General features: G+C 43.7%; 1 protein-coding gene across 6 annotated transcripts in view; it reads right to left on the bottom strand.

The window, feature by feature from the left end:
- Positions 1-1,575: 1,575 nt before the first annotated feature.
- Positions 1,576-22,641, bottom strand: part of ctbp2a (C-terminal binding protein 2a) — a 76,803-nt gene continuing 55,737 nt past the window's right edge. For 3 of the 6 annotated variants that reach the window (XM_049007282.1, XM_049007280.1, XM_049007286.1), the window contains 8 exons: positions 14,218-14,372; positions 11,052-11,196; positions 9,807-10,013; positions 6,981-7,195; positions 6,260-6,390; positions 4,371-4,498; positions 3,592-3,706; positions 1,576-2,024 (listed from right to left, as the gene is read on the bottom strand). In XM_049007282.1, coding sequence (XP_048863239.1) covers positions 1,844-2,024; positions 3,592-3,706; positions 4,371-4,498; positions 6,260-6,390; positions 6,981-7,195; positions 9,807-10,013; positions 11,052-11,196; positions 14,218-14,372 — 1,277 coding nt within the window. In that variant the 3' untranslated portion in view covers positions 1,576-1,843. Of the gene's footprint in view, positions 2,025-2,065; positions 3,172-3,591; positions 3,707-4,370; positions 4,499-6,259; positions 6,391-6,980; positions 7,196-9,806; positions 10,014-11,051; positions 11,197-14,217; positions 14,373-20,910; positions 20,994-22,641 lie in introns of those variants that run through there. The other 3 variants (XM_049007283.1, XM_049007284.1, XM_049007285.1) reach the window with 3 other exon arrangements.

Raw genomic sequence — 22,641 nt, 5'->3', positions numbered from 1 at the left:
TACAGTTTCAGAGTTGTATTTTTTATTTGAACTGCACCGAATGCTAAATGTCCACCTTATACAAGAAACAAATACAAATACTCACACTAAAATCCAAACATGCCACTGGCAGCCTTGTGTTTGCTATCGTTGGGACACTAGAAAGATCTGCTTTTGCTCAGAGCACACGGCACCTCTGAGATGTTCGACTGGCTTTCACTGAAACGTAGAAGAGAATGGGCCCGCAAAAGAAAACTATGGTTATAAGAACATTTAACTATGCAATACAAATCTAACAGGACTCTGAAAAACAATTAACACCGAAAAACATGGGATGCTTGTTATATAAAAAATACCACAATGAAAACAAGGAAGGGAAAGGAAGTAATATATTCGGATTTTTTTTTTCTTTTCATTTTTCTCAGACAAAAATTTTGGGGGAAAAAAAAATAATCAGTTTTCCTGAGTCAGTTTAAAAAGAAAAAAAATAATAACTTTAACTCTTTCCCATCCACAGTGTGGCAACCAAAAATCAAGCAAGAACGGAAAATGGGGGGGGTGACTTGGGAATCAAACGCACTAAACTTTGAAAAATGGGAGATCAAACACAGACACTTAAATTGAAAGTTGATTTAAATCGATGAAGCCAAGCTTCTTGGAAATGTTTATGCTTTGCTCTTCTGTACACAACGTCCCACAGCAAGAATTACATGCTTCTCTGATTCCAATAAGAAATGAATGATCAACATAAACCCAAGTCAGGATTTTTCTAAATTATACTGAATAATTTTTAAATCAGGTGCCCTTGTGTGGTTAAGAGACATAACTACTGATTATCCAAAAATGCTTTTGATAATGCCACACTTAATAGACCACAGATAATACACTCTATCAATCATGAAGTCCCTATCAAGTTATAGTAACCTCATGTAATTAATTATCTAAGGGAGTAACAGCTATCCCATTGCCAATGTTAGTGACACTGAAAAAAACTCCTTAAATCATCATTAATTAAATAAATTCTCTTTTTGTAAGAAAACACATGGCTTGTTCCAAGATGCTTGGTAATAGAGAATAATAAAAATGCCTATTGAAGTGTTTAAGACTGACAGAATAAGATCACTGGTTTACTGCACATCAGAATCGTGGCAGGATTGTGGCGGCTGGTATTTTGAAGACTGATGGCTGACTCTCAATGGCAACGGCGTGTGGCCAGGAAAGGGTTAAAGTTCACATTGTCGATTGCTGTTGCTGGGAGCAATCTATTTCCTTTTTTTGTCTGATAAATATATATAATATAATTTTCTATAATATTCTTTTTTTTCTTTTTTTCCCCCACAAAACAAATAACTTCGGGGGGGGGGGGGGGTTGTTAAAAACTGAATAAAAACACGAAGACACGCGACTGATATGAATGGTGGTCATGAGTTTAGGGCAATGTTGGTGCAGACGCTGAAGAAGGCAGGTTCCATAACTGATGATGTAATCATTCTTCTGTGTTGTCCTGTCTTGTACGAGCAGGAAAAGGAGGTCATCCCATAAGGAGTGGCGGGGGGGGGGGGGGGGGGGGGGTTTGGGGTAAGATGGGGGGGGTGGGGAAGGGGGTGGGGGGGCAGGGTGAGACAGTCTCCCAGTAGCTCACAGAGCAACCTTGCCTGCCTGTATGCTATCAACAGGTCCAAGGAAAAGGGGCACCCCCCCCCAAAAAATATATATATTACACTGAACCAAAAGAAATAAAGAACAAAACAGATAGTATAAATCCGTGGAGCATGTTGTGGCCCCCTGTGTGGAGTGGCAGAGGGTATGGTTCACTGTCTCTTGGTCCCAGCTGAGTATTGGTGTTAACGTTCCTGGACTAGTGCTATTGCTCGGTCAGGTGCTCCCGTGTGTCACCGTGTTTGGGGGGCTGGCTGGGCGAGGGGGCCTGTGTGGGGTGTGCACCGGAGGGCAAGGTGTGAGCGATTGACAGCCCCCCAGGCACGATGCCTTCCATCGCCCCGGGAATGCCTCCTGGGGCCACGCCCACCACGCCCGGAGGGTACCTGTGAAAAGGTCACACACAGTAGGTCCTATTAAAGGTGATGAACCACACCGTGATTGGGGGGGGGGGGGGGGGGCATTGCAAGGCATACATTTTGGCACACACTCTCCAAAATGCACCTAAACTTCCACCTCAGCAAATAACCGGCAGTGAAAATCGTTTTTTTTCCCCTTCCGAAATGTCCCTGTGTGTTTTATTGAATGCCAAGCACTGTAAAGGTCTTTGCTGGCTAATGACTGCACTGCTGCTCAAGGATGCTATAATTAATGTGTACAATAAAGATTCTGCTCAGTGACACTTTCCAAAAGTGGCACTGGAAATGGAGTTATGTGCACATCTTGCATAACATGCATCCGGCATCAGTTTACCCACAATGCAGGTGTCTACAACACGAAACGCAAATGACAACAGGGGTTATTCTAGAACAAAACGACTGGTCTAAATGCATTTTTTGCTAGGCAGAATCTCTGTGAGCTTAACTGAAATCCTTTAAAAACCAATGACGCACTAAACAAGCAGATCCATTCATCCATTCATGATCTATTCATGATGCATTCGTATGACAAAATTTAAAGCAAGACACATTCATGTACATGGAAAAATCCATGTGAGCGTGTACACAGGGATAACAGCAGCGATTTGGTGCAGGTAATTATGTTCAGGTACTCATTCATATCAAACCTATTTGTGCAAATGAATGAACTGCTGCAGTGATTTGAATTCAGTGATGTATTTTAAACTTATTATGCTGACACTGAATCTGCATATGTGGTTTTTGTGTTAGATACATCTTGCTTGGTAATTTTTGGTTGTGAGAAGTAGTGATGGGCAAATGAAGCTTGGTGAACCATTTGCTGTATTTTCTGACACCACTAGATGGTGCCCCAGAGTAAACCAAGAGCACCATCTAGTGGGGACAGAAAATACAGCAAATGGTTCATCAAAAGGTGTACATTCCTGGATGGTAGGGGAAAGGGGGGGGGGGGTCACTGAATTAGCAATGCAGCAATAAAACATACAAGAAAAAAACTATTCTTAACCAGCCAAGACCGACTAATGGCCAGAGTATTTACCTGGTTCTGATTTAGGTATTTAATTTGTCTTGGAGACCACCGGTTGCTATGGCCTGTAGGGTTTGGTTCACTCGGCTGTGTGAGAAAAGCAGTCAGTCCATGTGAGGCATGGAGGAGGACAAACTAGGGACATAAACACCGCCTAATGTTGACAAGGGGGAATGGAATCCATCCTAATATTTCTGAACGTTTAGGATGTGCGAGATGGAAAAAAATCCACCCACAGCACTGCCAAGAAAGGACATAACAGGTCCATGCTTAGGGAAAGAAAGCAGATACTCGTTCAGAAATCATGCCAAAGTTATGTTTGTAATCAGATCGTGGCTATCAAAAACCCTCCCTCATTTCAGATGCCTTTTGCAGAGGGATTATGCCTTGCTATCCATGTTACTGTGTTTCAGGGTTTGTCTACAGCTACGTATGAATAGTGTCCAACAGCAAAACACGAGAACAATAGAACAAGACTTAACCAAGCAGCATGTGTTTGCATCTCACCTATAGGCGGCGCCATTGAGCTCAGGATGAACTTGCTGGTCGATTACTGACCAGGGGGCTGTGGTGACAAAGAACTCCTTGTTGACACAGTTTCTTAGGCTGTCAGGAATGCGGCCTTGGTTTGTGACAGAGAGGCACAAGCGAAAGAAAATGCTTAATAAAACCAAACGGTCTTCCAAATGGGAAGAGAAATATACGGCAACATACTGCCAAGATGATTAAATTAAGCTGAATCCAGATATGCATGAATCAAATGAATAAATTTCAAATGAACATCATTATACCTTCCAGTTCTACCCAAAGGCTTGGCCTCCCTTGTGTTTATGTAAAACTAATGATGGCATCAATTAAAGGATACCTTTAAATTGAAGAGGGCGCAGCTAGGGGGCCCAGGTGGGAGGGGTTACAGAAAATCATTTAGATTTAAATTTTATTCACGTAGCTGAGGGACATTCAGGGCTACTGTGGCACAAATATAATACAATCATTAGAACATCAGTAGATATTAATAAAGGCTCCTAATATTCAGGCGAGATTACAGAATTTGTATTAAACAGATGTGCAAATCATTAAAGGTATGTTTTTTCATAATCATATCTCTAAAGTGATTAACATACTGCCTTTTGATTTCTTTCACATATTATTCATTTTTTAAACCTATACATATTTTGAAGCTATTTCTGATGACTTGCTTATAGTATAACATTAGCAGAAAAAGCCATCTGCTTATGGGTTTGATGCAGTACAGGCAGCGGCATGGCTGGGGGGGGGGGGCACACCTGTGATGGCCCGGCGGATCTCGGTGGCCGCCGCTTCCCGCATTTCCAGGGACGCCTGCTCACTGTACCAGGCAGTGTGGGGGGTGCAGATCAGGTTGGGCGCATCCTTCAGTGGGCCCTGGGAAAAACTTTAGTGAAGAAAATGACATCATTATTTATTTGTCCATCCATCCATCCATCCATCCATCCCCACTTTCCTATGCAGGGTCGCGGGAGTCCAAAGCCTATCCCAGAAGCTATGGGTACATACTATGGGCTATTTACAATCACCTGAACCATATGTCTTTTAGACTTTGAGGGGAAGCCTTCACAGACATGAGGAGAACATGCAAACTCCACACACAGTCAAAGGAAGGAGTCAAACCTACATCCCTGGATTTGGGGGTTACAGCACTTTGCAAAGAGCCACCATAGAATGTTAACATATTACTGTTCATTTATAAATGATCTTTCTTACTGACCTTAAAATGCATGCTTTATAATTCTGTTAATTAGTGTTCAAAATCATATATTAAAGTGCAGAAGGTGATATGTGCTTTTGAATGGAAAAGGGAGACAGACAGAAATGTTATCCATCCCTTGGCTGACCACAGTTCTCTCTTTCCGGTTCCTTCCAAAAAACATCAGCTTCCTGCCAAAAACCGCTAACTTCTGTCCGGCTACAGGCTCTCCTCAGCTGGACGGGCACTTCCTGTCAGCCGCACGGCTCGACGAGGGAGCAGTCGATACTAAATGTGCTGGCGGGTGATCTGGGGTCCGCTTACCCCTCCCACTTTCTGATCCGCCAAACGCGACATGTAACCTAACCTCATGTGGGCCAATTCTAAAGCGGATCATTTCGATAAAAATGTGAGCAGAAAACAGGAAACATCTACAGGCCAACAATTTGCAGTTCAGTATGATGCTACTATTGGTCATCACACCTCATTACATTGTCGGCATAATCAATAAGTCAGCCAGAAAATTGCTTTTGTTATATAAACACAGTACTGTATATATACAGTACTGTGCAAAAGTCTTATACAGAAAATTATGTTTAAATGATCTTTATGATGTAAAAACCATGATATCTGTCAAAGTGTGACACCTTAACCATTTGAATACCTCTTCTAAAGTCACCCCAGTATTTACATTTACAATCTGATATACCATGTATTATTTATTATTGTTATTATTATTATTATTATTATTTTACTTGACCACGAGAAAACCTTGTGTGGCTAATTAGAACCTCATCGAGTTAACTAAATTAATTCATTAGAGCTGGTGGAGAAATTTAACAAATACATGGATCAGCTGAGGTGCCCCTGAGGAGAGGTTTGATGTTCATCTAGCCATCCAACAAAACTTAGTTTTTATTGTTTTATTGTTAAATTTGCACAAGTTCTAATATTAAATTGTGCTTTTCTTCTGAGCAAATATACACTTTTTACCCACATAACTGTAAACATTTTCTTTGGCTGCCTTAGACTTTTGCACAGTACATGCACATGTAGTAAGGTAATATATTAAATACGTGTAATATCCAGTCATCTATCTTCTACCTGCATACCTTTAATAGTTTAGTTATAGTGCACTTATTGGTCTCATTTACTGTGCAATACTACATCAGTTTCTTTGTTGTGCATTGTAAAGGCTTTACATCTTAACCCCATTTGTGCACATGCCATACTATTGTTCCTTGACAATGTGAGGCCTGGTAGAACGACGACACAGAGCGTCACTGCATCGCAGGCACAGCTGACTTCATAATCACAGTGTAACAACTGATCCAATTAAGTAACTGAGCCTTTCCTATGAAAGCAAAAGCAGATTAAACTCTCATCTGGCGGTTACCAATCCGCCTTGATCCCCATCCACTGCCCGCCCCCCCCGGCCCCTTTCCTCACGTGAACGGCTCTGTCTCGTGCACGTCCAGGGCGGCTCCGCGTATCCGACCCTCCTTCAGGGCTTGGGTCAGGGCCTTCTCGTCCACCAGGCCGCCCCTTGCCGTGTTCACCAAGAAAGCTCCCTGTCGCATCTGTGCGGGGAACTGACCGTCAAGCGCTGGCAAAGGACACTAAAGACTCTATCAAACAGGATCGTCACCATTATATTCCTATATCATTAACAAACATACCTATGGAAATGACTGATGGGGCTTTGGCTTTGTGTTATCAGGAGACAGGTGTATTCAGGAAGGGAATATTATGTACAGTTCGTGTTATATAATACACAGCGGCAATCTACACAGTTAAGAGAACCTAAATTATACAACTGCATAGAATTTAACAAAAACTATTCGGTAATAATTGTAGAAGAAAAACAGTATTAGGCGTAAAATGAAATCGTTATCGACTTAATCAATATTCTGAGACAGAGACAACTAGCTACTGGTCTTATTAGACCTACTAAAATCTCTTCCTGAGATCTGGGCCTTCGTACACTCCTGCAAGAGTACATTTAAACACAATTCTATACACAGTTAGGCTTCCTTGTACCAACGGGTACAGGGAAGACAAAAAGAGTTTCTATATTTCTCTTTGTGACGCAAGATCCGCACGTTCAGAAGCTAGTTCACGTTTAGCGTAGCATTCCATAATGCTAACGGAACATCCTCTCCATGCCCACCTGCTTGATTGTGAAGTCATTGATCAGGTGATGGTTGTGCTCATTGAGGTTGCAGTGCAGAGACACGCAGTCGCTCTGGTACAGCAGGTCCTGCAGTGTGTAGACGCGCTGCACGCCCAGTGAGCGCTCCAGCCCATCCTGCAGGTATGGGTCGTAGAAGAGCACGTTGAAGCCGAAAGCCTTGGCCCGCACAGCCACCGCCTGCCCCGAACGCCCTGCACAAATACAGGCAAGCACCGCTCAGAGAAGGACCCACACCTTGAAAACGAGAAGCCCAGCCATTTTGGATCTGTCTGCAGCCTTAGAGAAAAATAGATGGGATAGCTGGAGCAAACACTGTACTGTTTGTATTGTATTACCATGGTTAACAACAAAAATCATTAATACCGAGAGACATTGCTAAGAACAAAATTTAAAGGCATCACGCTTTAAAAATTGCTACACGAATATTGGTAGTAATGCTTATAAGCAATTAAAGACTGTTACGAATATCATACATTGCATGATTAAATGAGTAACTGGAGCAACAGTTGAATAAAGTTCTGCAATCTCTAAAGACTGGAAGTGTTTCCACATTTTTGGCCACTAGGGTACAAAGCTAACCTTAGCCATCGTCTCATGGGCAGATAATGAGGCAAAAGCCTGAAAAATGCTAATTGACATATTTCTGTGGTGAGGAGCAGGAGAAGAAGTCAGCGTTCATAACAGGATTAGTCAGTTTTGAAGTCTTGCGGTTGGGCCATGGATGCTCGAGTGGCTGCTTTAGCCAAGGCGGCCAATTAGCCCCACAACCCGACGAAGGGCACTCCTGATAAACCCAAAGAGGGGAGGTCATTTCAGGTCGTTCTCGCACCGCACCTAGGCCAGAAGACCAGGTGAAGAAGAGTCAGAAATGAATCCTTACAATAAAAAAAGATCAGGAGATTTTGGACACCAATCCGCGACACTCATTCCTGCGAGAAAAAATTTACAGTTCAGAGAAAATAGCTGGGCTGACCCAGTTTTAGTCTGCTTGCGTTTGTCTTCTCTTATGACTGTCAGCGAAAAGGACGACGGTTGAATTTTCTTGGCTTCCCACGTATGTGGCAGTGCTGTCCGGCCTCACCGTGGTGAGGGAAACCCTTGGTCAAGGTCAGAAGGGGGGTGGGGGCGGGGGGTAGGTACACTGACCCCTACTGGGCATAGAAGAGAGTGCTAACTTTACAGTATCCAACTCGCCTGAATGGCAACATATGAGGAAGCTGCAAGAATCCCACGTGAGCAGGCTGCCGACATGCAGACACCACGCAGTAAGACATTCTTACTATATTTTTTTTCCCTCAACCGCTTGCCTCACATTTGTACATTAGAAGAAAAAGAAAAGGAAATTGGATGAATAAAAGATGCCGTAAAGAGTGGATAAAACTGGTTCTGCTTGGCTTGGTTAACTGCACAGGGACCGTGAGAAAACTCCCCTCACAAGACTTAATTTAAAGCATCAAAAATTGTTGTTTCGCAAAATAACAGAGACAGAGAGAGAGATGAGAGTACAGACAGGAAGAGAACGCAAGAGGAAGGGGGAGCGCTGCGGATTAATAAGGCCGTTTTTCATCCGGATAAAATAAGGCTCACATTTCATACTCCACAGAGAGAAGGGAGAACGAGTGAAAAGAAAGGAAAGCAAAAGCACAGCATGCAGGGAGGTGTACGCTCAGCGCAAGGAAATAAGCATTAGAATGGATAAAAGGGGGAGGAAGACGATTTTCTGACGGCGGGACAAAGAAGGAACGAACAAAGACCTAGGACTGTAAACTAGGGATATCAACTTAATTCTCCTTACCCTGCTTAATTATTCTACAAACTATACCAATACGTGGTAGCATTTTACTTAAAGAAGTCATCCATAATGCATTACAGATACCTTCAAATGCATTATAATGGATTCATAAAGCATTATGAACACAGCTACAACTATTTTTAAAAAGGCATAACACATTATAGCATTATGAATGCTCTATGAAGGTCTCATATATATATATAACAACTATAATATATATATATATATATATATATATATATATATATATTATTATATATATACACAACTATAAATACCTTCATAATGCATCATAATGGCTTATACTGATCACTATAATGCATTATGAAGGTATCTGTAGCACCTATAATGTGTTATGCCTTTAATAAATAGCTATAGTGGTATATACTTTATGAATGCATTATAATGCATTATAATGACTACTTTACTTGAAGTGTTACTCAATACGTTTCCCTGTAAATACATTGATAATAAAAGGGTGGAACTAGTAATTCTGGTCCCCCTGACAAAAAAGTCACCTCAGTGCCCTCCTGATATAATAATCATTTTACAGACGCTTCCCGGGTCACGATGGTCCATGTCACAATATTTCTAGTTTACGATGTTTTTCACTCTCAGTACATTAATTCAATAAGTTACAAGATATTCAACACTGTTTTTCAGTTAAGAATTACGCTTCCAGTTAATGATTACGCTTAACTGCAGGCTGACTAAGTGTTCTAAACATGTTTCTAAGGTAGGCTAGGCTATGATGTTAATTAGGTTTGGCGTATAATTTTAAAATGCATGTACGCCTTACGATATTTTCTCCCCATCGTAACCTGGAGAGAGGCTGTCCCATATCAAAGGGTCCCTCTGAGTGCTGGGCCCCCCTGAATCTGCCAAAGTATCCAGACCCCTGATTAAAAAGTATCATGTGTCTGGAATACATGCTGGAATTGTCACAGTCCTCAAATCCGCTAGGTGTGACATTAGTGATGGTGGGGTGGGGGGGTTGTAGGGTCACTCACCGAAGCCGATGAGGCCCAGGGTCTCGCCGCGGATCCGAGCCGCCCCGGACGCCACCTCGCGGATCTGCTCCACGCTCTGCACGCGCGTGCCCTCCCGCAGCGCCTGGTACAGCCACGTGTTCCGGCGGTACAGGTTCAGGATGTGGCACATGGTGGAGTCGGCGGTCTCCTCCACCGCCGCCGATGGGATGTTGCACACGGCGATCCCTACGGGGCACACATGGGCCCAGGAAATCCATGCATAATCTACGATTGCTACTATTACGCTCTACCCACTTCCAATCCCTCCCCACACTTACATACAATTTAATAGTATCTCAACACAAAGAACATGATAATTCACGCATGTAAAATCACAGACACCTACCAATGAACTGTTCAAAAATCACACAAAATCCTTATTTGAGTTATAAATACAGTAGTGGGGGTGGGGGGAGGGGCAGGGGGGTGTCGTATCTGCTCTAAAGCTGGGAGGTTCGCCTTTGCATCAGTCATGATCTGCCACAGTTACTCATATTAAATGGCCGTCTGTCACAATAATTTTAACACGTTCTTTCATACTCGCATTCCACTTCCTCCCTGAGGAAATACCACCCGCTTCTCTGCACCTCACTCCCATTGGCATTTCATTCTCATTATCTGCAGTTTCGATCCTTTCCTAAGCCGTTTCAACCGACGGCGTGGCAGTGATAGTCGCTAATGCCGTCAGCTGGCAGAAAGGAGGATCTCGACGGACTCCGTGGCCTCGTAAAGCATTTCGTCAGATTCGTCATTTAGCCAGGAGACACGTCATCTGCATATGAGGAGGTTCACAGCTTTGCGAATGGCTCACTCTGTAGCAGCTGTAAGGTTCTCTTCTTCGGGAAGGAGACAGAACAGCTTCTGCGACATGCTAAAGTAATTTTCCAGGCTCCCGTTATGAGATCTGCAGATATTGATTCAGAGCACCGCATGAGAGCTATCATGGACGCCCATCTCGACAGACTTCAAGGAAGTTTGCGTTAGCAGCCTAGAAAGTTTGGGCGAAATTACGGTATGCTAAGGTATCTTGGGAATAAAGTGTTGCCGACAAGATTTCCAAGTGGAGTGGACCCCGCGATAAACTTGGTCGTGAAATTTCAAAACACCGGAGTAGCACAGCTTTTGAAAATAGCGTCTGGACGGTATGAAGAATTTGATACTGCTTAAGCCTACGGCTCAGTATCTTTGAGAACCTGGCATGAACGTTTCCAGATGCTTCCCTACCCAGTTCCCCGGCAGCCTTGATGTCAATGTTGTCATAGCCGCTGCCGATGCGTATTATAATCCGAAGTGCCTTAAACTTCTCCAGGTCCTCCCTGGTGAGGGTGATGGTGTGGTACATCATGGCACCCACAGCCTCATTCAGTACCTAAGGCAAAGAACAGAGATCTTAATGAATTAGACTGTCAAGTGAATGAATGAATGAATGAATAAACAAATGATTGAAAGAATGAATGAACGAACAAATGAATGACAGGACCCAAATGAAATTAAAATCTAACAATTTGCACCTTAAAAATACAAGGTGCAAACTGGGTACGTCATAGTTAAATAATGACCCAGGTAGATAAAGTCATCCAGGTTTAAAACCCTCAAAAATTGTACAGCGTATGATGGTGTTTGATGAAATGTCAGGCAGCTGAATCTAAACTGCGTTCACAAACGGTGAAGCTTAAAATGACTAAAACTGTGCAACTGGCTGAGGGAAACCCAGATGTGCGCATGCTAAGCAAACCTCAGCTGGATCTCAGAGTAAGTAATAGCTTCACACTCACCTTCAGTTAACTATATTAACCCTGCCTGCCAGATTCGCTGTGAATTTACATAAAGCTTTTATAAGAGCTTTGGCCCAAGACTCCCTGCTAGACATTAACTCAAGGTTAAAGCTTTCCCTACACATTAATTTAATTTCTTCTGTTCTTTGCCAAAGGCTGGGTTTACTAGCAAAGCACCCCCATGTGAATAACGACTAAAACAATAAAACATTTTGTGAGACAAATCATTTCAAAATACCATGTGTAAGTCCACAGAAAACATGGCCGTTTTCCATTTGTTAAGACAAACAGGAGTTTAGGGACATGCTTCCTGACGTGCACGGGACGCTAAATCAATGGCCATCACCTTATTGCAAAAACCTGGATTCTGCCCCACCCACCCTTCATCACCACACACACACACACACACACACACACACACACACACACACACACACACACACACACACACACACACACACACACACACAGGGGCAAACTCTAATCTCAACATGACGACCTTAACCCTTACCCAACCTTAACCACGAGTAACCAAACAAAATACGAGACTTTCGTATTTCTTTGACTGCATTCACAGATCTTTGCAGGGGCCTGAAAAATGCTTAAATGGTCAAATAACGTTTTTATTACATTGTGGGGGACATTTGGTCCCCACAACGTAATATAAACATAATACACACACACACACGCACTGGATAGTCCTTCTTCCTTCCCCCAAAGCGTTTCTCTCTAAGTACTGGATTTTAAGGCTGTGATGTCATCTCTCTGGTGTGTTCATTTGACTCCGTGGAAACAGTCCACGAAGCTGAAGCCAGGGTCTTTATGCCGCTGTACCACTGCTGGAGCTCCTTACCCACCCCCACCCCCAACCCCAACCCCACTGAGTGTGCTCCACCCCTCAGGAATTCATTGCAACTGTTTACCCTGCACACTCCACCCAGTATTTCACTCTGCTTAATTCTTGCATTTATTCATACATTTTTTTTGTGGGTGGGATTGCTTTCCGCGGCTCGCGTCAAGAGAATGTTTTTTTTTTTTCTGCGCACAAATAGAACAGATTTGAATAACAAGCAACTTGTTATCATAAAAACAGAACAATGAGAGGGAAAAAAAACTCATAGTTCCCATGGACATTAATTATATTACATTTTTTTGCATTATGCAAATCTTGTTTTCCGTTCTCTGAGTAATAAAACTGTCAAGGCACATTTTTTTTTTTTTAAAAAAAGGTTTAAAACATCATAGAAAGGGTAACAAAAAAATTATGGGATAATTTCAAAGTTTTGCCTTTTATGAAACTGAGAAAAAAAATAACTTCTGGCAGGTCTGATTTTGTTGATGTTTCAGAGCAAGGCCGGAGGCCTGTACTACGAAGCGGGGTTACTGGCCTATCGGGTAGCTTGTCGGATTTAAGGCACCACAGTTTAAATGGACTTCATATTCGTTCACTCACATTTTGCCCGGACTACCTTAAATCCGACAAGTTACCCCGATAAGCCAATAACCCGGCTTCGTAGTGCAGGCCCCAGATCCTGGCTGCAGTATTCCTGCTGAGTGTCACCATCTTCCGTCAGACTCTTCCTACACAGCTGGCCAACAGCATTCCTGGGCCCTCACCTAGGGAGGTGACCTAATCATCCCCATGCACCGGCAAAAGAAACATCCCCCGGCCCCCAATTTTCATGCTGTGCCTTTACATGCAGAGTCACATCCTGTGCCTTAGCTACACTGAACCAACAAACAAATGAACCAACAAACAAATGAACAAACAAACAAAGAAATAGCAGGAACTCCTCTGAATATGAGCTTGACCAACTCCTAATCTCACCAAATCGCCTCATATTGCTCCCAAGTAATGAAAGGGCAGAATGAGACCGTAGGGCATGTGGGTTTAAACACTGTGCGGCCCCATCTGGTCCACAGAAAGCGATAGGATTAAAAATGATGCTAAGAACAACCTGATGGCTGTATCTGGTTGTATCTGGCTGCCCCCCCCCCCCCATACTGACAGCTGTTGGACAACGAACCCATCAAAACCACTTTTATAAAGAGCTATTTAAAACCGCTGTTATATTATGACACAGTAAAAAAAAAAAAAAGAATTCGCCCATCTTGCGTTGGCAAGTCTGAACCAGAATTGTTTTATGCAAATGCAATTCTGCATATATTCCAGTTTCATAAGGCGAAGAAGGCGGTATGGTCTCATTGACGATACCGGCTCCCGCATTCGGAGTTCCTGTCATATATTCAGCTCTGCTCGGCTGCTGAATAAAAAGCAATAAAAAAGAGATACAGACTAGAACGCTGTAATTACATTCCACTCACGTCATACGCTTCTCTATTACAACAATGCAGGTGATGAAGACAAACTGCACTGTGACACCCATTGACATCAAATCACGATGGGCCCACTTTATTTTAACTGCAAAGATAATAAAAGTCAAAATTCTTTAATATTAGTTTTACGTTAGAAAGAGAAGAGTGAGAAGAGCGAAGAAGGGAGAAGGAACATAAAACGAAAGGTGTGTTAAGCTTTGAGCTTTTTTTCTTAATGAATTGCAGCTTTGGCTTAAAGCCCAGCCAGGTCACGTGGTTTGGAGGAATTGGGTTTTTACCTTCTCGTGGATCTCCTGGGTGGACTGTGCATCGCAAAAAGCCACTGTCGCCAGGTCTTTGAGGATGGGCATCTCCACCGTACAGTCGCGCCCATCCAGCAGTGCCACTAGGGGGCGTGGGTGCATCGGCCCATTCATGATTTGGGGTCGGATACCTGAGGGGCAGACAGAGCGGGGCTCAGGGTTAGAGGGTCATTTGGCCACCTGATAACCGAGCATGAAAAGGGCATGCTAAGGAACAATGTAAATTTGGATAGCCCGTACGTTTCAAGATCAAAAGGAACATTTCTTATACATATTCCATGCATAATTACACTGTTTCTGCTGTCATGACAGGAGGGCAGGATGCGACAAATGAGATGGATGTGTTTCATATTCCCTCAGACTGCAAAAAAATAGGGCTATTATCAAGGTTAAACCAAGCAACCCAAGACTGACCACTCCGTGAAAACCATCCCCTTTGAGAAGAGGTTAGCGAGGCAGTGCTGGGAGTTCTAACAATGCTGAGCAAACCAGTCTAATTTAGCCAATTAGAGCCCAAATCAGCCCAGGAATTACAAGACGACCTCAGGCTGTCAAACCCCGAAAAGGCACTGATCACATATACCAAGGTGCCCCTACATCTCCAGGAAATGACCCCGGTGACCAGCCCACCTAGATGCACCCCCGCTCCCACAACCTGTGACAGCACATTGCATGCTTCGCACGGTTACCAGGCAACAGTGCCACCCGCCACCCCCAAGCCTTTTCATCTAAACACTCTGTGTCATTACTAAAATGGAGGGACAAATTATTTTTACTCTGCTATTCCAAGAGACCTTTCTTGATATGTAGAGGCTAACGCCACAATTCACCACATGCTTTTGTCCCCACCACTGAATACCTCGCAGGACCTTAAAACAGACAACCTCGCTTGTGTGCTGAGAATCAAAGGTCTAAACGTTTTCTTCCCCCCCCCTCTCGTCGTCTTCCAAAAGTGTTGATGGAACCACAAAGTGCTGGTTGTGGTGCAACTAAACACCAGGTCGGCAGGAGTGGCCTAAACACAAGACCTTGTTCAATAAAGACATAAAAGAAGAGTAACAAAGACCAAATCCAGGCAGTGCCTTTGAGAACTGTGTACATCCAGGTCAGGCTCCAGCAAACAGAAGCAAACGAGGCTCCAACAGTGCATTAGACAAAGTACACTGGAAACCAGACCTACGAAAGGGCCCCTCTGTGCTTTTTTTCCCAGTAGAAATCATATCTATCATCATATACCCAGTTCATACCATTTTAATGCCGTTGACTATATTCTGGTTGCAGTCAGATCACCGTAGGGTAAGTAAATCTCTTATCTCACATTTAATACTGAAGGTGATGCTATAGATGAGATGAACTAGACCAGGATTCAGCAAAACATCCTTAGTTTTCTGCTACAGATCAGCATCCCCACTGCATAGTAAGTAGAATGTGCTCTGGGCTAATTGCTTTTATATTTTAATTGCTTAGCTGATGCATTTATCGGCCATTTTATACGGCTGGAACGACTTAGGTGTTTTGCTGAAGGTTACTACAGCAGCCCCCCCCCCCCGCTAAAACCGCAGGTTTTCATGCTTAGCCACTATAAAACCAGCTGCTCACTGGGTAAGAACTGAAAGGGGCGGGAACAAGTGGTGGCCAATCGGAACAAGTTATAGGGATTAAGGGGAAAAAAAAACAGGACACTGGATTGGCACAAAAACGGTGTGCTAGGACCCGACACAGAGGAGGAGGACACAGTGTAGGGGAAAGGGGTCAGTGTCAAGTAAACTGTAGGAAAATATGAAGGTAATAAAGCGAAATATGCATAACATCTAGCAAAAAGGAATTTACTTCTCAGAAAGACATGGCTGGTTTTTCTAAGCTGAGGAGCGCTGAAGAATAAAATAATAAATAAAATCTTAAGAGTGCTGGTATTCAGCTAAGGTAGTCAAAGAGAATGGGGAGGTAGGGAAGGCTGGTGGAGGAATTAAAAAAGAAAATTTGAAAGAAACTCAGAAGTGTTCATCTCGAAACACCTACCGCCTGCCTTTTAGTATGACAGTCACTGTCGTGGGAGATCTTCATATCATTGGCTGCTTCACCAATGCTGTTATCTGAAGCACTTAGCATATTTCACTGGACAAATTCAGATTCACTATTTTGCTCAAGGGAACTAAAGCAAGGTCCTTTCTGGGGCTTGAAGCTGCCCATGTGCTTAACCATTAAAACACCTGCCGTCCCATTCTTTTACAATAGTCAAGGATTCTCCTGCCATATAAAGACATTTCATATTCCAGCAAAGTCCTTTCTCAAATACAGTGACTATGTGGAACATAATAGGGCATTTTACAGAAGCCATATGGGTTAAATGCAGTGTTCAGGGTTGCTGCAAATGAGCCTCGAAATACTTTTGGTCACTGTATCTCTCACTGCATGCAGATCCCTTTGCTCATCTCTTTCATGACTTAAATGAATACAAGAATATTCTAGCAAGCATATGGCCGGTACAAGAATGGTAACACTTCAATGAAAGAGTGGCATATGAGGGGACACCAGTGACACTGCATCCCAGTTGTGACTAATGGTCCATCTGGATACTAATGTTAAACACTGGCAACTGCTGGGCTCAGAGGCCTGTTCGTGTGGACGGGGGTTGGGGCCGGTAAGGCTGCCTACCAGTTTCTACTCCACATAGCCCAGTGCTAATGGAACCCAGTGTGACTGCTGGACAACTTCTAGCTCCATTAAGGGTTTGGTTGTGCTCGAAGGGGGTTGGACACTGAACAATAAAAACGTCGCTCTAAAATCGCAGGCTATCATTCTATTCCCTATAATTTATTAAAACCTTCGCAGCATTTGTCTTTAAACCGCACAGAAGCTGCAAAAAGTGGACACATCCTGGCTTTGGATCAGGAAAAGTTGTCCAACGGAAGATGAGCAGGCCTTGTCCCTACGATAAGGACTAGAGCACAGAGACAGAAATGTAAACACGGCCATTAGCCGCAGTGGACTGTGAAGTTAGTGTTACGCTTTTTACAGCCTCTGTTCAGCTGGGCTTGGCTTTTTTCCATCGTACGGGGACACTAACAGCATCGTCGGCTGCCTGTTGGCTCCGATCATGTTATAATTCTGCTCGGCTCGGGTCTGACAAATAACCATTACGCACCCCGTAGAAAAAAACAGCTGGTGATTAATGTCAACACAGCAGATCTCTCTGGCCATCTGACACCCTGTCGCGGCTGCTGGAAGGTGGACACCGTTTGTGTTCCTGTCACTTCCAGCAGGTACCAAATCGTGCTCATTCACTGAAGAAAACAAATAACCTGGAAAAAAAACAACCCTTCGAAGATAAATAAGCCTTTGGTCATCATTTTATTTTCCATCAGCTTTGAAATTGATGGATCTGAGAAAACAGTAGCCCCCTTTAAACCATTTCAACCTTCTACCCAACCACTCTATGACTCTCTGGTTGGAAATGTCCCCCCTACTTTCAATTATCGAATTAATCACACTGGGACTAGCCGTAATTATATTGAGGATGTGAGCATTTAATTCCATCCATCCATGCAAGCATCCATATTCCAAATGTTTATTCTGCCTAAGGTTGTAGGGTGGGAGGAAGCTTTTAATTATAACAGAACAAAAAAAAAAATCCACAAATGAATCAGCACTACAAAATAATTAATGAACCAACATCAGCGAACAAGTTTCTCGTCTGAGATCACGAGCGATGAGTTAGCGAGCAAAAGAAGCAACAGCTGCGGCTTAAGTGGCCCTAATTTGACGTGCTGCTGCAGCGATGCCTTCCCGCTGACTGCGGTCCTCAACAGACGGAGAGCCGGAGAGGATCCGGGACAGCTGTTGCCGTTAAACCCCCTCCCCCCCCCGCCAGCCCAGACCCCATCCCTGAGGGAATAGATATCGAAGAACCGATGCATATTCTAACAATTTCATCAGTACCTCAGGTTCACCCAGGTGAGCAGTCTGGCACAGGGAGCAACAATGATCAAGCATAAATCCACTCTTTTCTCATACGCTACCAGTCAGATTGTTACACAGGCATCCTGTTGACTGGTTATGTAGTGATGTCATAGTGAAATTCTAAGCTATTCTTTAGATGCACTAGTCAACTGGTTCATCCGATGAAACTGCTGTATTTAATGTCCCTTGAATTTTCTCTGCTGTTATAACTGGTAGAGGACGCTACTCCAGTGAATCAAAGATATGACGTTTTCTTGCTAATAAAGGTACTCACATGGTGAACATACTGTCGATGTATTTGTTAGCAAAGAATACTGAGTGTATTTTTAGTAAATGTTAAGTGAGTAAGATGCAAATGTAGAAAATCGCAGTGTGTGCAAAAACAGTTGGACTGGTAGTGTACCTTTCATTAAAATGAAGAACGATCCCGAATCAAGCAACCTGAGCCAGGTTTAACTAGCCAAGCGTTTACAGAATATCAGCCTCTAACAGGCACACACTTCATTAATTAGTTAGACAAGGAAATGCAAATTCCAAGACAGGACATAACTAATTCCACCTTTTCCATTATCCATCCAGGGCAAAACCATTTTCGTCCATTAAAAACAGTAGCTGAGCTGTTGGCTGTACATTGATGAAAGTCAGAGGCAAAAGCACTCACAGAATAGACCTAGTTAAACTGATTTATTGTTGTCCTGCTAAGTAATTCCACAGGAATGTACGCCAATGCTGATAAAGCATCAACATACAATCTTAATGCAAGAAAATGCAAAACCCTAGTTAGATTTGTAGGTAAAAACTAAATTAAAGGCAGCCTAACAAGCCTGGTTCCTGCGGTTACCTCACCTAAAAAACACTGGATATTTCATCATCACTCCAGGTCCCACTGGAGAAATTTTGAAGAAGAAAAAAAAAACAGATAATTGCACTTGTTTATGACTCTTCTCAACTGTATAATGATATGATGTTTAACCAATCATGGAACTGAAAGTGCTTTTCTGGCTTAGATAGTTCCTGGTATAGAGCAGAGTTGATATCTTCACCTTGCTTTATCCAGTAGAGGATGGCAGTGGAAACACAATCACTGGAATTGTTCTTGGTATGAATCAATAATGGAAACAAGGACATAAACGATTAGTGGTTGGCACCCTTCCTTGGTTTGTATATAGTATATAACTGCACAACTGACAAATGTAGCCGAAAAAAGGGCTCCGACATGCCATTTGATTAAGCTTTTTGGGAGTACGAAACAGGAACCAAAAACTGACATTGTTCCTGTCATTAAACTCTACCTGATTTCTCCATCTATTATTAATGTTAACGCCACGCTCTACAACCTTGTGTGGCACGAGGAGGGAGTTCCACTACAAACATCTACAGAAAACCAAGTCGTGGTTTTTGAGCACGCCGTCCGTGATACATTCACTCAGCCCAGCTAAAAAAATTTTAAAAATAATAAAAAAATTCGGAAGAAAAAGGAAATAAGGAGAAACGAGAATTTCCACAGCTCGGTGATGTCAGAATCCGCAAAGGTTGAAGGGGAGGTTTTGCCCAATCTGTTTTCTATCCACAAGCCAACGGAAGGGAGACAGTCCGGCTGTGCCATCAACAGCTGGTTCTGGTTGCCTGGCAACAGCCAAGCTGCAGAAGGGAGGGATGGCGGGCGACTCTCAGAGCTTGTCCCAGACGAGGACCTGGTCTAGAGTTGCCTCGGGCATTTTGCCAGTCCAAAAAGAAAACAAGTTCAATCACAAACCACAAAACACACAAAAATAAATATTAAGTAAAGAGGAACAAGTCTTAGGCTATAAATCAACACACATGAACGCATGTGTATACCCCACCATGGCAAGCGGCCAAAGCAATTACCTCACAGTCACAGCAGCAAAAAGGCATAATATTTTAATGTGAGAGTTAACAGGGTATCAGCCTTTGAGAGTTTCTTCTCAGCTTTCCCAGAAATGTGCCAAAGCTTTAAACGGTAACTGCTAAACTGTCCTCATTGGCACCGATTTCGAACTTTTCATGCACAAACGCATGCGCTCCCACACGCCGCATCTCTGAGACAGGTGAGGAGAAAAAGATGCGATGGAATATTATAAACTCCTTTGGCTGCTTTCCTTTACCCTGCTGCAACCCCCCACCACCACCACCTCTACCCCATCATCACCAACCCCTCCACCCTTCAAAACGCACAAAGGCAGTCTGTCTTCCCTGTGTCTACCCCACCCCTGTCACCACCCAGCTGCCTGACACACCAACAGCTCCCCTGCCAAGAAAATTAGAGAGCGCCCCGCGTAAATGGCGCCCTTTGTGTTTGCCCCAGCGTGGCCTGCTCTCCAGTGCACAATTGGGGGCCGGGGGTGGGACAAAAGCAAGCGTCAACAGCAGCAGCAGACAACTGGGCTTAATTCCCAATAATCTCTGTTGCGGACGCTACAAAACTTGGACTACAAAAAAAAAAACATGCTAACAGAAAACATTTTGCTGATGTGCTCCATTCAAACCAATAAACAAACAAATAAAAGTGTTTCGACTGCTTAGCAACTTAATAAGTCTCCCCCCTACATAGTCCCCCCAAATCCCCTTAGCTCCAAAAAAAAAAATTATAAAATGAGCCATGAAGACCCCCCCCCCCCACAAAAAAACCGCACTCATGCCACACTTTATTAGACAAACAGGAGAGAAAACAGGAAACGTGCTCCTTGCCTGCAAAATGTTGTCTCCACATTCTTCTGTTTAAGAATTGCACATGGCAGCCAAAAAAAAAAAAAAAGAATGCACAAAAAAAAAAACAAGAGAAACGAAAATTCTCAGAGTGTATCCTGGGGGTATCCCCCAGCCCCCGCCCTCCTGCTCGTGCCACCACTCCACCCCCCGCGCTCCCTCCCTCTCCTTACTCCCCTATCACCCTCAGTCTCGCTCCGGTTGGTTAGGAGAGGTGTCTCCAGCAGAGTCTACGCATCGCCCCTGGCACGACCATCCTTAGACGGACTGCCTACGTCAGGCAGAGACGGAAAAAGGGCACGGACCCCCGCAAGCGGACGGAAAATGGTCGGGGAGGGGGGGGGGGGCTTTGTTCCCTCCTTTTTTTAATATCCTAGGAAAAACAGCCAGCCCCCTAGCTGCAATCAGCCCCCGGCTCCACTCTATCCCACTTGAGCTGGAGGAAAAAGAGGGGGGGGGGAAAGAAAAGAACTCTTAGTGCCTTTCTTCTGACTTGGCTCCAGAAGCAGCAGTGATCATGGCAGTCCTCCTTCAGCCTTTTGTGCGAAGCGAACAAGGAAGAGCAAAGCGGAGGCGCGGAAAAAAAGGGAGAGCGAGTGAAAAAGTCCCTGAACGAGCGGCGGTGTGACTGCGCTGCGCGCCGCGGCGCCCCTGGCTGCTGCGCGTCGCTCTTCCTTTCGCCCCGCTACTGCGCGCACATTTTTCCTTCTCTCCTTTTTTTCCCTTTTTTAATTTGAGATCTGACCATAGCATTTTAAGAACGCCGCCCCTCCCCGCTCGCTCGCTCGCTCTTTCTCGCCGCACTCCAGATCCCCTTTCCTGAAGAAATATCCCTCGCCTGTTTATTCTTCCAGCGTATCTCCCCACCGTTTCTCCAGATAAGGATCTCTTTTACGAGAAAAACGAAAAGTTAATTGAACAATTCTTCAAGCCCGGAATTACCTATTACTCTTCTGCCCAGATCTTTAGTAAAATACCGTATTCTTTCTTTTTTTTTTTACACACACAAATAAACTTTTACCACAACAATAAAACAGCCACACCACACAAATACCATCTTGCTATTACGCCACACAATCACAACTTAAATGCAACTTCGTTTGCAGTTACTTATGAATGCCCTAATATTTCCGAGGAAACGAGGCTTTTTAAACAATAACAGAATAGGGTCCACCCTTAAATAAAGGATCTATGTTGCAAGTACCAGTTTCCCTGAAAGAAACAAACTGTTTCCTCAGGCACTTGTCACTCACTCTTAAAGCAAAAACGCTAAACAGCAGGGCTTGGTTACATACCAGTGGCTAATTACTTTAAAAAGTGCTAATGAAATGGCGAGCACACAAGATGACAGGGTGGGGGTGGGCCACACAATAACCTAGGTTCAATTCCCACCCTGGCGACAAACCAGCTCTGCACAATTTTCACCTCACACGCTAAAGTATTCTGTGCTTTACGAAGCCTGCAGTAGTAAAATGTGACAGGTCCCACGCCTCAAGAAAGCCTCCCCCATACCTCCCACACAGAACAGCCACAGTGATGGGAACGAAATGGTATTTGACTAAGGGAACAGAAGATAAGTATTATTATTCGCCTCAAACTAAGGTGAGAGAGCGACATTTGATGTCAATGAGTTTATGGGAACTGCGGTCTACAAAACAGGCAAGAAGAATTCCAGTTCCTCTGGTACTGTGGCAGAAATGCAGGAAGGACAAT

This window comes from Brienomyrus brachyistius, chromosome 3 (genome assembly GCF_023856365.1).
Source record: "Brienomyrus brachyistius isolate T26 chromosome 3, BBRACH_0.4, whole genome shotgun sequence".
In the NCBI taxonomy this organism is placed as follows: domain Eukaryota; kingdom Metazoa; phylum Chordata; class Actinopteri; order Osteoglossiformes; family Mormyridae; genus Brienomyrus; species Brienomyrus brachyistius.
Note: the sequence above shows the minus strand (reverse complement) of the source record. Positions and strands in the feature narration are given on the sequence as shown.